Genomic DNA, 15278 nt, shown 5'->3' on the forward strand with positions numbered 1-15278 from the left:
GAGTATCACAAACTGGATCATGCAAGAAGGAATAAGGAATGTTAATCGTTACAGGTAAGCGCATCTAAACTTTAATGTGGTGCACATTCCTTCTCATACAGTGACAAAACTAGCAAGGCACATACGTCATCTCCTATAACCATAGAACGTGAGTTTTAAGGTGGTTCTATTTCAGTATTCTCTGTTAAATTGTTCTTGTCAAGGTATATGTAAAGGTTACAGTATACAAAGATGTGTTGTGGGCCTGTGTGGGTGAGGTGGATATAAATAGAACATAAATCAAATTCAGTTATGTATTCACTATAATTGTAGGTTCCACCAGCTAAAATGATTTTAATCCATTTAAGTACCAACTGGAACGTTTCAGACACTACTGTGAACTCAATAACCCAGTTGTCTCCAGCTAAAAACAATACAGTCCAATTGAGACCAGTTCAACCACTACAGACCATTTGATACCAGCAGCTTCTATCAGTTTTTTTTCAACTGGAACCAGACCAATACATTCCAGTAGAAACTAGTTATGAAACCAGTTGAAAGTGTTTCAATTTCCCTATAAAAACCAATAGAAACCAGTTAAAATTCTATTGGTTTTTAAATGGTTTTCTGCTGGTGTTGTTCTGGATGTCTACCGGGATTTTCTACTGGATATGAACTGGAATTTCCACAAGGGAGGCACCTAGACATGTCCAAGCCTTTTAGACACTGTAGTCTGGATCGAATGCTAAAACCCAGCATTGTCCTTGTAAATGAAAATTAGATTTAGGATCAGAATTCAGAATTTCAAATAAAATGAGAATTAAAGGTTTGATTTAAAGATATGCAGGCTCAACGCTGTCACTTGGATAATTCAGTTATTTTGGATTTGATATATTTTGTGTATGTGTATGAGTATGTATATGTGTATGTGTGTCTGTGTGTATGTACGTGTAGGTTTCTGATAGTTGTTGAGAAACAGATTTTCCTTTATCTTTAAATGACTGTCCCCTCAAATTCCGCATTACTATACCAAACAACAAAACATATTTTTTTCTCTCTTTCTTTCTTTCTTTTTTTTTTTTTTTGGCAAAAGATGAGTAACAGAAAAACATGTGATGGTGTATCTTTGTTCTTTATTCATATATTGAGGATCAAGAAAGGGACCAACAGGAAATTTAGGACCTTTGTGTTGCCCAGTGAACAGCACGCCACCTCCAAATTTGCATTTACTTTAAACAAAAACAGTCATGATTCATAACCAAAGCTATTCAGAGCCTGAAAAAGCAGATAAGGAGAAACCAGCTCTAGTCACATGCAGCTCATAAAGTATCGACAGGATGATTTGCATCGTCAAATTTGTCATTGGCCAGATGTACAATCTGGGTCAAAGCCTTTAGAATCAGAACATCTATGTCATTTTGTGTGTCAATCTCCTCATGGTAGTTCTTAACAGGAAAGATGTGGACCATGGGAATGCCCAGATTGATGTGACAGATCTCCATCTGGTTAAAAGAGAGAGAAATAGTGACAGAGAAAAAGAGGAGAGGAGGTGAGAGGGAGAGCTGAAAGGCTGGAAGAGGTGGTTAAATAGCCACAGTATCTGTGCACCACAAGTCAAGTAAAACACAACATATCTTCTGGATCAGCTGCAGTGAAGGCGATCAATTTTTGCAATCTATTAAAAAATGCCATTTAATAAAGTTAAGCTACACACACTGTGCTCTGTTAGGATAAGAGTTCCAGAGAACAGTGTTGACTGAATTCCACTCTCTCTTCTTCATCATCACTATGTTACTTTCAGTCAGTTTCCTATATGAAAACCACAAGGACAGGACTGCACTTTATCTCAGTGTGGTGTGTTGTATTAGAGCAGTATGTGGATCATAGTGTGAAAACATGGTCAAAATGAGCCGATCTTAACCGTTCCTGGTTGAAAAGACTGTATTGCCATGTTAGAAAATGCAAACAAGGGGGAATATCAAAAGGGACCTGATGTTTTAATTCCTCCAATAATCTGACGTATGAGCATATAGATTTAACTTCAAATCAATGGTTCCTCGATGGTGGAATGCGTTGCCCAAATCCATCCAGTCTGCTGACGCCCTTGCAGTTTTCAAAAGGCCAAAAGACTCACCTTTTCTGAGAAACTCTTAACTCCACAGCCACAAACTCACCCACGCCTCTGTACTTGACCCCTAATTACTGTCTTGATGCCTCATATGTACCAGTGTATTGTTCATCGTTCTTTCAAGGCACTTCCTTACAATTACTTTAAATCCATACTGATGCTTATGCCTTCCTGTCTACATTGATTTTCTTTCCTTCTGTTAAAAGTAATACCTAGCACTTATTTATGATAATTATTGCTTGAGTTACTCCATGGTTGTATCACTGGGTCTTTTGACACACCTGTAGTTTGACACACCTGTAATTTGACACACCTGTAGTTTTGACACACCTCTTATTTTCCTTCAGCATTTCTTGCATTTGTATCTGGACTAAAACTGAACTCAGCAGTGGCACTTATGCAACAGACAGCTCTTTAATGGCTATATGCTTGCTTTGTGTTTTGCCTGATTTGGAGGTTGCTTTGAATAAAAGCATCTGCTACATGAATATGTAAATGTAAAGTTACCTGTTCTTTGACTTTCTTGCTCGTGTAAACCTTTTTCAGATCCTTTGCGACCAGCTGACATGCTTTGTCGACCCTGGTCAGGAGCAGTACCTGGGGTACCTCTGCCGAACAGACAGGTGTGATTAACAGAGAGATCAAGGGGCAAACACTTTCCATAAGTAAAACCATCTAACCAACATTTCCAAACTAGCAGTTCCTCAACTTTCATTAAATTTTTTGATAGAGTTATACATATTGCTTTCAGAGTGTATGAATACAAATACTGAGAAGAAGATCTTAAGCATTGTCTCACCCATTTTAGTGGCTTCCTTCCTGATTCTTTTCAGCTTCTCAAAGACTTTAAAACTCATTAATTTAACTTTGTCTGCTGGCAGAACAAACACTAAACAGCAGGTTGGCTTAGAACGATCAGGATTGTTTACGAATCCTGGGTCATTCAGAGACAGTGAGGATACAGGATTAAACTGTGCAGGGGAGGATAGAAGAAAAGAAGAAAGAACGAGAAAGAAAGGGAGAGAGGGAGAGAGAGGAAAAGAGAGGGTTAGAGAGGAGAGAAAGAGCGAGGTTATGAGTTGTATCAGAGACAGAGTGTTTGAACAACTGTATAAGCTAAACATGTGTGTAAGCTATGCATTGAAAAAACACATTTTCTTAATTGGTTAGCACTGAACAGAATTTGTTCTTTTTTTGTGTGTGATTTCATCTTTTTATTCCAATAACAGTTTTAATTCTGTGTGTGTGTGTGTGTGTGTGTGTGTGTGTGTGTATGTGTGCCTGAGTTTACATGTGTGTTTGAGGCTATGCATGAAACAAATGTATTAGTCTTACAGTGTAACCTTCCTTCACTTGATCCTGTAAGGCTTTGATGAGGTCATCGGTGCGGACCCCATCTGATTCTGCTTCCTCAAGACCCATGGTATCACTGAAGACGAAGGGTAACTTGGAATGTCCGCTTTTAGTGTAGTGGGTTTTGTACTAAATACGTACACACATATATTACAAGTGGTTTCAGTACATTAATCAAGAATCCACTTTGAGTTTGTGAAATAAACAGTACTATGAGATTACTGTTGTTGGGAAAAGGCCACAGATACTGAATGAAACTGAATGGCTAGTGGATCCAATGCAAAAATATCTGTTTCTGATGTTTTGGGCACATTACATGCTCATGTTTGTAAGATATACCATATTTGCATGTTTGCCCCAACTAAGTTACTGACTCTGAACATCTTTTCCAAATGATGTAAAATACCATAATAATAACAGTTTACATCATGAAGTAACCCTAATATGCCTACTTTTAAAGTAAAGCTGGCGCCAGAGCTCTCCGCATTGGCAAAGGCGGCGCACGTCATACGACCTTGGAAGACATTGTTGACAGAGTTTATGAAATTGGATTTGCCTGCACCAATTGGTCCAACCAACAGAATCTTGACGAACTTTGAGGAGCTGCTCAGTTTGAATTCTGTCAGAGCCTTCTTCATGTTCTCTTTCTCTCTGCAAAAAACAAATATTTATTTTCATTAGCAGAGATTTAGTCTTCACTCCAGTGAACCAGAACACTCTGTCTTGTATTTTGGGAATGTGCAAAATATACAAACTAAAAAAAATAAGATGCTAAATAATGTGTATTAAATTAGTTAATGTCTCACAGTTTTCACAACTGATTTCCTGAAATTACTCCCGAAAAAAACATCCATTAACTCCAGAATTATTGGCATAGGCTACTTCATGAAACTGGGCAAAAATAATTGTGTAAAGTAAACAAAGAACAAATGCAGAAATGAAACAAACTTCATAAAACAAGTAATTATCATTAAAAACAAACAAACAAACAAAAACAAACAAACAAAAACAAACAAAATATATATATATATATACACATCCATCCATCTCCACAAACCCTGGAGTTCTCAAGATTCAGAATCAACTAGACATCACCTCTGTGTCAACAAGCTCTCTAGAAGGGATGTACAAAAGGAGCCCAAAGTGAGCGTAACTCAGAAATTGCAGTGCCTGAACTTTGCTAAGCGTTATTGGAATTACAACAGGAACTGTGTGTTGTGGTCTGATGGAACCAACATTCAACTGGTTGGCCATGCAAACCATCAGCATGTTTGGTCAGTAGCAACTGGTTTGGTAGGATATTTTAGTTGAAGACCTGGCTGCTTCTGCCAGGAGGTTGAGAATTGAAGAGGGCAGTCCCCACGCACGAACCTAAGACTATTAAGGATCTTGAAATGGTTTACTCAAAAACATGTTATTTTTTATCTGAAGCATGCCTTCAGATGAAAATTTTGCCCTCAGATGCAACACTGAAGCCATCAAATAGATAGACATTACTAAACAGTCATTACTCTCTGATGAGATCACTTCAAAATGCTCAAAATAAGGACTAATTAAAACATTTTTAACAATCACTTAAAACCCAAATCCCATTCTATGGCAAATTGTTTTTTTGTCTTGTTTTGTTTTCCAAAAAAACCCCACACAATTATTTGTTTTTATCCATGTAGAAACCAGTTATTAACAGCAGTCATAAGTAACAAAGTAAGAGTTCCTTGTCACTGTATTTACTGTATTCATTTGTACTCTGAGAGAATATCAACAATGCAACTTGAGTGTAATGCTGTCCAGAATTTATGAGTAGATCTTAAAAAAAAACACAAAGCTCATCTTCTGAATAGACTGTATATTTTCACAAAAAAAGATGTTCTATGTTACTTCACACATTGCTGCAAAGCTATTGAATTTGCCTCTATCTGTTTGATTCTCTCAATTAAATTCTTCATCCACAAACACACATATCTTAAAACCATTCCAAAACTGAATGTATTTTTAATAGAATTTGAATATCTCTTGTTGTCTCTTAGAAATGATAAAAAATAAAAGTTCTGTTTCTAAAATATTACAACAGCTTAATGATTGTACAACCCTTATGGTATGTTATTACTTATTTATCTTTTTTATGTGTGTTAATGTTTGTTATATCCTTTACCATTATTTTTGTTGTTTTCTTTCTCTTTCCTAGACGTTCCTTATTTTTTGTCCCACCCTCCCCTGTATTACATGTTTGTAATACAGGGGAATACTGTTCTGTATTTGTTTGTATCCAATGTTTGCTACATTGTGTAATTGGAATTTAAAAAAAACAAAGATGGTATAGCCTACTACACACCTAGGCTATATGGTGTAGCCTGTTACTCCCAGGCGATAAACCTGTACAGAGACACGGTAAACACAAGATGTATGAGGCTGCTGCTGGCGTAACACGGCATACTGTTTTACAGTAAACTTTTTTTTTTTTAGAAAATATACACTCTAATGATAAAGTACAGTATAGTAAATACATAAACCAGTAACATTATTAAAATATTATGCACCATACATAATAGTATGTGCTATACTTTTATATGACTGTCAGCAAAAGACGTTTCACACTTACACCGCTGTCCAGTTTCTCCAACAGCTTGACTTTCTGTGCTGTATATAAACATAAATGCTTCCTCTTTTTCTTATCAAGTTACTCATAGGAGTATCTGATGCCCTTTTTTGACATTTTCAACAATATTTTTGTACCACAGAGGAGAGACTAAGCAATAAACACAGTGATTAATGCACTTAGGTCTGGCGTTGACGATGGTTGGTAACAAACTGGTGCCAACAGAACGTCAGAGCCCCACATGGGCAAGTGAGGTTAGGTGCAGAATTTTCCACTTGTGGTGTCATGTCAGCACTCAAAAAGTTTCGGATTTTGGAGCATTTCAGATTTTGGATTTATGGATTAAAGATGCTTAACCTGTACTAATAAAGCAGAATTGCTTTATCAGCAGTCAGAAATTTGGGATGGATTAAAGGGCCACAGGGGAGTTGATATGTTCTGGAGATTTAGTGCTTTTAGATTTGGTTCTGGGCCTCTCTTTTCTGAACTAATGTCATTCTTTAAGAATTTACGTTCATACATCCAGTGTCAGTGTGGAAGTGACTGAGAAAAATCTAAATACATTTGTTGTTACTTTGTGAAATTATGGGAATGATGCAGATTTCAAACAGTTCTGTACTGTTGTAAGATCATATTTGGAGAACATAGACTTACGCCCAGTTTATCTGCCTCCATGGCGTGTCAAATTCTGTTGATAAAAAGGAAACAGCGCAGAACTTAGGTACATTCATTTCAAGGACAAGAATTTGCATTTTCTGATTTCTAATAAAAATTCAAGGACTTCCAGATGCATTCCTGTCTACACCAACAATTTATTCATTAGCATACATTTATTTAGCAAACACTCTTATCCAGAGACATATACAAAAAGTGCTTAGAGTTTAAAATAACTTGTGTGCAGGTTCTGGTGTAGTATTGGAGAGAGAAGTGATTGGAACTGGAAGTTAAACATGACGCCAATGCCAAATTTAAACAATACAACGCTAAAGAAGTTATGAGTCTGGCAACTCCTCCAAACCATCAAACAATAAAGTTTTTCTTTCAATTTGTGCATTATTCAATTAATTATTGGCCTTTTAGTGTCAATATTTTGAAATATTTCAGCTTATTCTATGTAGTGCTAACATTATAGATCCTTGTTTAAATCTGTGTTTTGGTGTGCTTGTTGTAATCATACCGTCAAAAAGCACGATTACAAAATAGCTTAAACTCTGGATGAGAGAGGGGTTTTCACATGTGTCATTTTTTCCACCTTTGCTGGTTTGATGATCATGCATTTTAAAGTGTTCGTGGTGCTTTCAACCCTAATCTGAAAGTAAATTTCCATGATTAGCACTGCTAATAAAACATAAACTCACCTGGGGATGGAAGAGTGCTCTCTTGTTCAGGTTTTGATTTAAAACCTCCCATTTTTGTTACTGTACAACATATTGAGAAAAAAGAAATATCATTCAAAAAGCTGAACTGAAATTCAGTGCTGAACACTTAAGTTCTGTCTCAAAAATATTGTATTACAAAGCCAGGACAAGTGATACAATATAGAAATAAAGTCAAAATAATATGCTTAATCATTTCTGTCAGTATCCCCAACTGTCGCTGCAGCCTCTGCATAGACTGGAGAGCAAATTCTATCTCGAGTTTGTGAAGTGACAGTCATACGATACATGTCTAGTGGATGGAGCTTACTCTCGTTTCAGTGATCTGTCTTTTTATGCATGCAAACCCAGCTTTGGGTGTTCTTTGTTCTTGTTCTTGTCCTTTGTTTCTTTGCTGTTTTCTTTTAACTATATCCTGCCTGCCGCTATCTGGTTCCTCACTGAAGTTGCACTGTGTATGTCAGTCGGACTGACTGATGCCTCAACACACAGTCGAAAAACATTGATACAGTTACAGCTTATGTACATTAAAGTTTATTTTAACATACATGTTTATTTATTTGAATATTTATTTTAATGGATCTTATGATAATTACAAACCTCTTTTACTTTCTCAGTTTGGAAAGAAAGAGCCAAAGATGGTGGGTGGGGGTGAAGAAACTTGTGAAAAATATGTATCATGTGAAGGTTTATTTCATGATATACAGTATAAGACCACATTTGACACTGTCCCCCACCAAAAAAAGAGTAAAAGATCTGATACAGGCACACAGTGTCCAAAAACAATATCATCTATATTTTCACATTGGAACAGCTTATAAAACAATGTAAGAGAGCAGAGGATGTTGACTTACCAGGAGTGCAGGAGTCCAGGAGTTGGTCTGGTATGTGGGTCTGGTTAGCGTTAGTTATATTTTCTGGTAAAACCTTCTCCCTTTTTATACCTTCTCAGACTTTCACTTTCACTTCATTCAAACACCCAGACATGTGACCAGAATTGAACCTTGTGGTAGTTCTTGTATGTTGTGGTATGATCTTACCCTCCTTCAACATTTAAAGACATAAGCTCCAAGAAAGTAATTCTATGCCCCCCCCCCCCAAAAAAAATACAAAGATATAGAGATACCAGAGCTATGAGGAACCGTCTCCACACTCAAGGCCAACCACTGCCCATAAGCATCTATTCTTCTAAAAGGGCCAGGATGATGCAATTTGTCACTGTCGACCAGTTTGCTGTGGTTTGCAAACATCCTGTTCTGTCAGCTTCAGGCCTAGTTCCTATCTAAAGTAGGCTAATCACTTCTTTGGTTTTATTTGTTCATTTACTTTTTGTGGGGATGCAGTTTTCTGTTGAACTTGCACATTAAAGAGATTTTCCCCAGAGTCAGTGTGTTAGAGTGTTGCCTGTTTGTCCATGTCTCTGTCCTATGCCCTCTGTTCAGTGTGAGGACTCTCTGCTGATGGAGGAACAGGGAGGTGAGATGCACATGAAATGGCCAAAGTGAATCAAGCCTTGGCCCAATGCCTTTCTCTCCAAAGCTGCTCCCGCCTGAACCTCTGCCGAGATACCCATCATAAACAACTGTCTCCGCCCACTCCCGGAGGATTTATTGTTTCTCTTAAGATTTGTCTGCATTCCCACATCATCCCACTCTGTGTCTCTGTGATGTCTTAAGATGTATTTCATTCCCACTTGAATTTTCTGTCTTTCCTCGTTGACTTTTATGGGTTCTTACTCGAGTGGCTCTGCTGAAACAGGAGCCTTTCCAAAGAAGACTAACATTCTCAGTAAGAATTCACTTATTCACATGATGAACTGACCTTTAGATCAGGGTGCAGGACTATTACAGATACATCCTTTGTAATACACAATACTGTAAACACTATGGGTTAAAAACAATATTGTGCAGTAGTTTAGCATGGATTCTACCAAATTTGTACACCTGGATTTTGGCAGTCTCTCCCATTCTACCACACAGATCCTCTTCAAGTCTCTTCAGCATCATTTTGGCTGTGTGCCTTGGCTCCTTGTCATGCTGAAAGGTGAATCTTTTCCCCAGTGTGAGGTTATGTGCACTGTGGAACAGGGTCTCTTCAAGGATCTTTCTGTATTTGGCTCCATTAATTTCTACCCAAATCTGGACCAGTCTTCCAGTCCCTGCCACTGTGAATCACCCTTACAGCATGATGACACTACTATGCCTTATCGTAGGGAAGGTATTAGGCAGGGGATGAATGATACATGGTGGCATTGCTCTTCATAGTGCAGTGTGGCTGGTAGAGTAATCTTTCTAGTAATGGAGCCTTAATGACATGCAGGATGTCACATGACTCAGTCCAGGGAACATTGCTATGAAACAGGATTTCTCAGTTTGTTAAGTGATATAAATACTTTTGTTAGAATAGGTGAACATTCTTTTTGGACAGTGTTACATTTGGAGTGTTTTTACCAATGACATATTTCATTTGACAATTTTACATCTAAAACTCTCAAAGTTTTATTTTATTCAAGATGTATACTCATATTTTCTGTGATGTGTTACTGTCTGGTGATTGCCTGAATGTGGTGACGTGTGAATGTACTGTAAGTGTGTCTGTCTAATTTATAACTGTTCTTATGTAACAGCTCTGTCTTGAAAAAGATATCTTTATCTCAGTGAGACCTGTTTAAGCAAAGGAGTGATAAAAGGCCCATCAATACTGTAGTTGGGAGCTAATGCTGAAACCCAACATTGTCTTCGTAAAAGAAAATTGAGGGTAGGGTAAAAGCTGTTACTAGGATAATTCAATAATTTCGGATTGGATGTATTTTGTGTATTTGTCTGAGTATGTATATGTGTGTGTGTGTGTGTGTGTGTGTGTAGGTTTCTGATTGTTGTTTAATTAATTTAGAAATAAATGTTCCTTACAGCTCAAATGACAGTCCCCTCAAATCCCTCATTATTATACCAGGCATGAAAACATCCAATCTAGTTATGCAGAAGATGAGTAACAGTAAAACAATGTAATTTTGTATCTATGTGCTATTTTTACTCTTTATTCATATGTTAAGGATCAGGAAAGGGCCCAACAGGAGATTTAGGACCTTTGGTTTATTGTAACAGTTATTTATTGTAACAGTTATAACACTGATATATGCACAAATCTTGAACAATAGGATTGTTGCCTGGTGAACAACACACCACCTCCAAAGTTGCATTTGCTTTAAACAAAAACTGTCATGATTCGTAACCAAAGCTATTCAGAGCCTGAAAAAGCAGATAAGGAGAAACCAGCTCTAGTCACATGCAGCTCATAAATGTCTTGCTTTACAGAGAGTTGTTTTACGCACAAGTATCTACAATACATCATCAAACTCATTTGCAACATCAAGTTTGTCATTGGCCAGATGTACAATCTGGGTCAAAGCCTTTAGAATCAGAACATCTATGTCATTTTGTGTGTCAATCTCCTCATGGTAGTTCTTAACAGGAAAGATGTGGACCATGGGAATGCCTAGATTGATGTGACAGATCTCCATCTGGTTAAAAGAGAGAGAAATAGTGACAGAGAAAAAGAGGAGAGGAGGTGAGAGGGAGAGCTGAAAGGCTGGAAGAGGTGGTTAAATAGTCACAGTATCTGTGCACCACAAGTCAAATAAAACACAACATATCTTCTGGATCAGCTGCAGTGAAGGCGATCAATTTTTGCAATCTATTAAAAAATGCCATTTAATAAAGTTAAGCTACACACACTGTGCTCTGTTAGGATAAGAGTTCCAGAGAACAGTGTTGACTGAATTCCACTCTCTCTTCTTCATCATCACTATGTTACTTTCAATCAGTTTCCTATATGATATCCACAAGGACAGGACTGCACTTTATCTCAGTGTGGTGTGTTGTATTAGAGCAGTATGTGGGTCATAGTGTGAAAACATGGTCAAAATGACGCTTTTTTGATTTGAATCTTATCTCTCAGAGAAAAGCACTGTGTCCACTATAATAAAGTGACCTCTGAGTACTGTGAGCTTAACTGTGGTGTTCCTCAGGGGTCTGTCCTTGGCCCTCTTCTATTCTCTGTTCACATGCTCCCTTTGGGTGACACTATTCATAGTTACAACTTTAACTACCATTGTTATGCTGACGATACCTGGATTTTCTTACCTATCAAACACAATGACCACTCTGAATGGGCTAACCTTGAGGCGTGTCTTTGTGCCATTAAGGGTTGTATGTCTTCAAATTTCCTGATGCTTAACACAGGCAAGACTGAAATGCTAGTCATTGGTCCCCCTTACACATAAGCATCTTTTTAGTGATCTTATCCTAAATTTTGACAACTGCATCGTCAATCAAAACTCTACAGCTAAAAACCTTATCACCTTTGTAATATAGCTAAAATTAGGCCCTTTCTAAGTATGGCTGATGCAGAAATCACTGTTCACGCATTCGTCACGTCTCGCTTCAATTACTGCAATGTTCTGTACTCTGTTCTGCCTGTCTCTATTATCAAAAGTCTTCAGCTGGTCCAGAATGCTGCTGCCAGAATCCTGACCAGAACAAGGAAGTTTGATCATATTACACCTGTCCTGGCTTCCCTTCATTGGCTCCCAGTTCATGCCAGGGCAGATTTTAAGGTCCTCTTATTAACATACAAAATTTTACATGGGCTTGCACCGGCCTACCTGTCTGACTTAATTACACCCTATAACCCCCCTCGCACCCTGTGCTCTCAAGACTCTGGACTATTAGTCATTCCAAGAGTTGAAAAGAAGTCCGCTGGCAACTGAGTCTTTTCCTACCACTCTCCCTTCCTCTGGAATGGTTTACCTACAGATATTAGGGAGGCAAACTCTCCTCATACTTTTAAAACCAGACTAGAGACTTATCTTTTTTCTCTAACTTATGGATAATATAATTTTGATTTGACTTTGTTATGGACATGTAAAGCCCTTTGAGACCATAAATAGTGATATTGGGCTCTAAATAAACTTGTATTATTATTATTATTATTATTATCACTTCCTTCCAATTACTTTAAATCCATACTGATGCTTATGCTTTCCTGTCTACACTGACTTAGTGCCTAGTAGTACCTAGCACTTATTTGTGATAATCATTGCTCAAGGTACTTGATAGCTGTATCATGGGGTCTTTTGACACACTTGTAGTCCACTCTCTTATTTTCCTTCAACATTATTTACATTTGTATCTGGTCTGAAACTGAACTTAGCAGTGGCACTTATGCAACAGACAGCTCCTTAATGCTGTTTTAATAAAAGCATCTACTAAATCAATATATGTAATGCAAATGTAAGTTTACCTGTTCTTTGACTTTCTTGCTCATGTAAACCTTTTTCAGATCCTTTGCGACCAGCTGACATGCTTTGTCGACCCTAGTCAGGAGCAGTACCTGGGGTACCTCTGCCGAACACACAGGTGTGATTAACAGAGAGATCAAAGAGCAACATTTCCGAGCTCCTTCAATTGTTTTACAGAGTAATACATGTTACTCTCAGACTGTATGAATACAAATACAAAAGGGAAGATCTTAAGCATTGTCTCACCCATTTTAGTGGCTTCCTTCCTGATTCTTTTCAGCTTCTCAAAGACTTTGTCACTAATTAATTTAACTTTGTCTGCTGGCAGAACGAACACTAAGCAGCAGGTTGGCTTAGAACGATCAGGATTGTTTACGAATCCTGGGTCTTTCAGAGACAGTGAGGATACAGGATTAAACTGTGCAGGGGAGGATAGAAGAAAAGAAGAAAGAACGAGAAAGAAAGGGAGAGAGGGAGAGAGAGGAAAAGAGAGGGTTAGAGAGGAGAGAAAGAGCGAGGTTATGAGCTCTTAGTGAGTTTATGAATTTAGGCTATGAATTATGAGGTTAAGAGAAAGAGGAAAGAAAGAGAGAAAGAGAGAGGGAGACAGAGAGAGAGAGAGAGAGCAGAGGGAGAGAGAGGTTATGAGATGTATCAGAGACAGAGTGTTTGAACAACTGTATAAGCTAAACATGTGTGTAAGCTATGCATTGTGTCAGTACATCTGCCAGGATTGGGGAATTTGGCCGCCCTGCTGGCCACTCTGTGTATTGTTATGGCTTGTGCTTTTGTTTGTTTTGGCATTGCCATGTGCTTCTGTTTGTCCCTGTGTACTCCTGTCCCCGCCCCCTACCCGATCCCTATTATTACCTGGTTTGTTTCCTCCAATAGTCTGTCTCTGTCGTTAATTGTTCTGTGCATTTAAGTCCTGTGTTTGTACCTGTTCCTTGTTAGATTGTGACCTTTTGTTCTTTCTGCCAGGCTGTGCTGTGCTGTGCTGTGCTGTGCTGTGCTGTGCTGTGCTGTGCTGTGCTGTGCTGTGCTGTGCTGTGCTGTGTGGTTTGCTGTCTGTGAGTTACAAGTTTGACTGTATTTACCTGGACCTGTTTTTGCCTAATGTTTTGGATTTGGTTGCCCTGTGGATCTCTGGCTTTGACCTTGTTTGTACCCTGTTTTTGACTGATCTTTTGCCTAACGATTTGGATTTGTTTGCCTTCTGGATTAGACCTTGGACTGGACACTTTTGAGACTGCCTCTTGATTTTTTGAATAAAGAATTAAACCTAATTCTACCCAGTGGGTCTGCGATTGGGTCTTGGTCTGTCAAAACCTCACACATTGAAAACACATTTTCTTAATTGGTCAGCACTGAACTGAATTTCTTTTTTGTGTGTGATTTCATCTTTTTATTCCAACAACAGTTTTAATTCTGTATGTGTGCTTGAGTTTACATGAAACAAATGTATTAGTCTTACAGTGTAACCTTCCTTCACTTGATCCTGTAAGGCTTTGATGAGGTCATTGGTGTGGACCCCATCTGATTCTGCTTCCTCAAGACCCATGGTATCACTGAAGACGAAGGGTGACTTGGAATGTCCGCTTTTAGTGTAATGGGTTTTGTACTAAACACACTCACACCACAATCTTTAGTGAGATATATTACAAGTGGTTTCAGTATATTAATCAAGAATCCACTTTGAGTTTGTGAAATAAACAGTACTATGAGATTACTGTTGGGAAAACACCACAGATACTGAATGATATTGGATGGCTGTTGTATCCAAAGCAGAAATATCTGTTTCTGATGTTTTGGGCACATCACATGAGCATGTCTGTAAGATACATATGATTAGTTGCACCAGCTAAGCGACTGATGAATATTTTTCTTAAAGATGTAAAGTAGCAGTTTACATCAAAGTATCCCTAAATGACTTACTGCTGAAGTAAAGCTGGTGCCAGAGGCATCTGTGCTGACAAAGGCGGAGCACGTCATACGACCTTGGAAGACATTGTTGACAGAGTTTATGAAACTGGATTTGCCTGCACCAACTGGTCCAACCAACAGAATCCTGACAAACTTCACGGAACCGCTCAGTTTGAATTCTGTCAGAGCCTTCTTCATGTTCTCTTTCTCTCTGCAAAAAACAAATATTTATTTTCATTAGCAGATATTTAGTCTTAACCCCAGTGAGCCAGAACACTTGCATTTTGTAATTTGCACGAATTACACAAACTAAAAAAAATGAGATGCTAAATGATAAGATGAGAGAAAATTCTATTGAATGTGTATTAAATTAGTTAATGTCTCACAGTTTTCACAACTGATTTCCTGAAATTACTCCTGAAAAAAACCCTCAACACTAGAATTATTGACATACTTCACGAAATTTTGCAAAAATGACTGTGTAAAGTAAACAATGCACAAAATGAACCAAATGCTTTCTTCAGACATTTGAGGAAACTACTTACCATCATAAAACATGTAATTCTCATTTTTCTACAAAAAGTTTTTGAGTAATAGTATTTTTCTCGAGTACACAGGGATCAG

General features: G+C 37.9%; 2 protein-coding genes across 2 annotated transcripts; both read right to left on the reverse strand.

The window, feature by feature from the left end:
- Positions 1-1298: 1298 nt before the first annotated feature.
- Positions 1299-4098, reverse strand: LOC115822630 (interferon-induced protein 44-like). The gene is made up of 5 exons (XM_030786541.1): positions 3913-4098; positions 3443-3589; positions 2907-3078; positions 2615-2715; positions 1299-1481 (listed from the first exon to the last, which is right to left on the reverse strand). Exons 1-5 carry the CDS (start codon positions 4096-4098, stop codon positions 1299-1301), a joined length of 789 nt encoding a protein of 262 aa, XP_030642401.1.
- Positions 4099-10769: 6671 nt separating this feature from the next.
- On the reverse strand, positions 10770-14852 carry LOC115822632 (interferon-induced protein 44-like). Its single transcript, XM_030786543.1, has 5 exons — positions 14667-14852; positions 14206-14352; positions 12978-13149; positions 12734-12834; positions 10770-10952 (listed from the first exon to the last, which is right to left on the reverse strand). The coding sequence occupies exons 1-5, from the start codon at positions 14850-14852 to the stop codon at positions 10770-10772; spliced, it is 789 nt and encodes a 262-aa protein (XP_030642403.1).
- Positions 14853-15278: the final 426 nt, after the last annotated feature.

Source organism: Chanos chanos, chromosome 10 (genome assembly GCF_902362185.1).
Source record: "Chanos chanos chromosome 10, fChaCha1.1, whole genome shotgun sequence".
Classification (NCBI taxonomy): Eukaryota; Metazoa; Chordata; class Actinopteri; order Gonorynchiformes; family Chanidae; genus Chanos; species Chanos chanos.

Excerpts from the sequence above, each read along its gene's own strand:
- LOC115822630 (XM_030786541.1), bottom strand. The coding sequence starts at position 4,098 with ATGAAGAAGGCTCTGACAGAATTCAAACTGAGCAGCTCCTCAAAGTTC. Across the intron at positions 3,590-3,912 it reads GCGCCAGCTTTACTTTAAAA|TACAAAACCCACTACACTAA; the intron begins GTAGGCATATTA and ends GTACGTATTTAG. Across the intron at positions 2,716-2,906 it reads GAAGGAAGCCACTAAAATGG|AGGTACCCCAGGTACTGCTC; the intron begins GTGAGACAATGC and ends TCTGTTCGGCAG.
- LOC115822632 (XM_030786543.1), bottom strand. The coding sequence starts at position 14,852 with ATGAAGAAGGCTCTGACAGAATTCAAACTGAGCGGTTCCGTGAAGTTT. Across the intron at positions 12,835-12,977 it reads GAAGGAAGCCACTAAAATGG|AGGTACCCCAGGTACTGCTC; the intron begins GTGAGACAATGC and ends TGTGTTCGGCAG. Across the intron at positions 10,953-12,733 it reads GCAAGAAAGTCAAAGAACAG|ATGGAGATCTGTCACATCAA; the intron begins GTAAACTTACAT and ends TCTTTTAACCAG.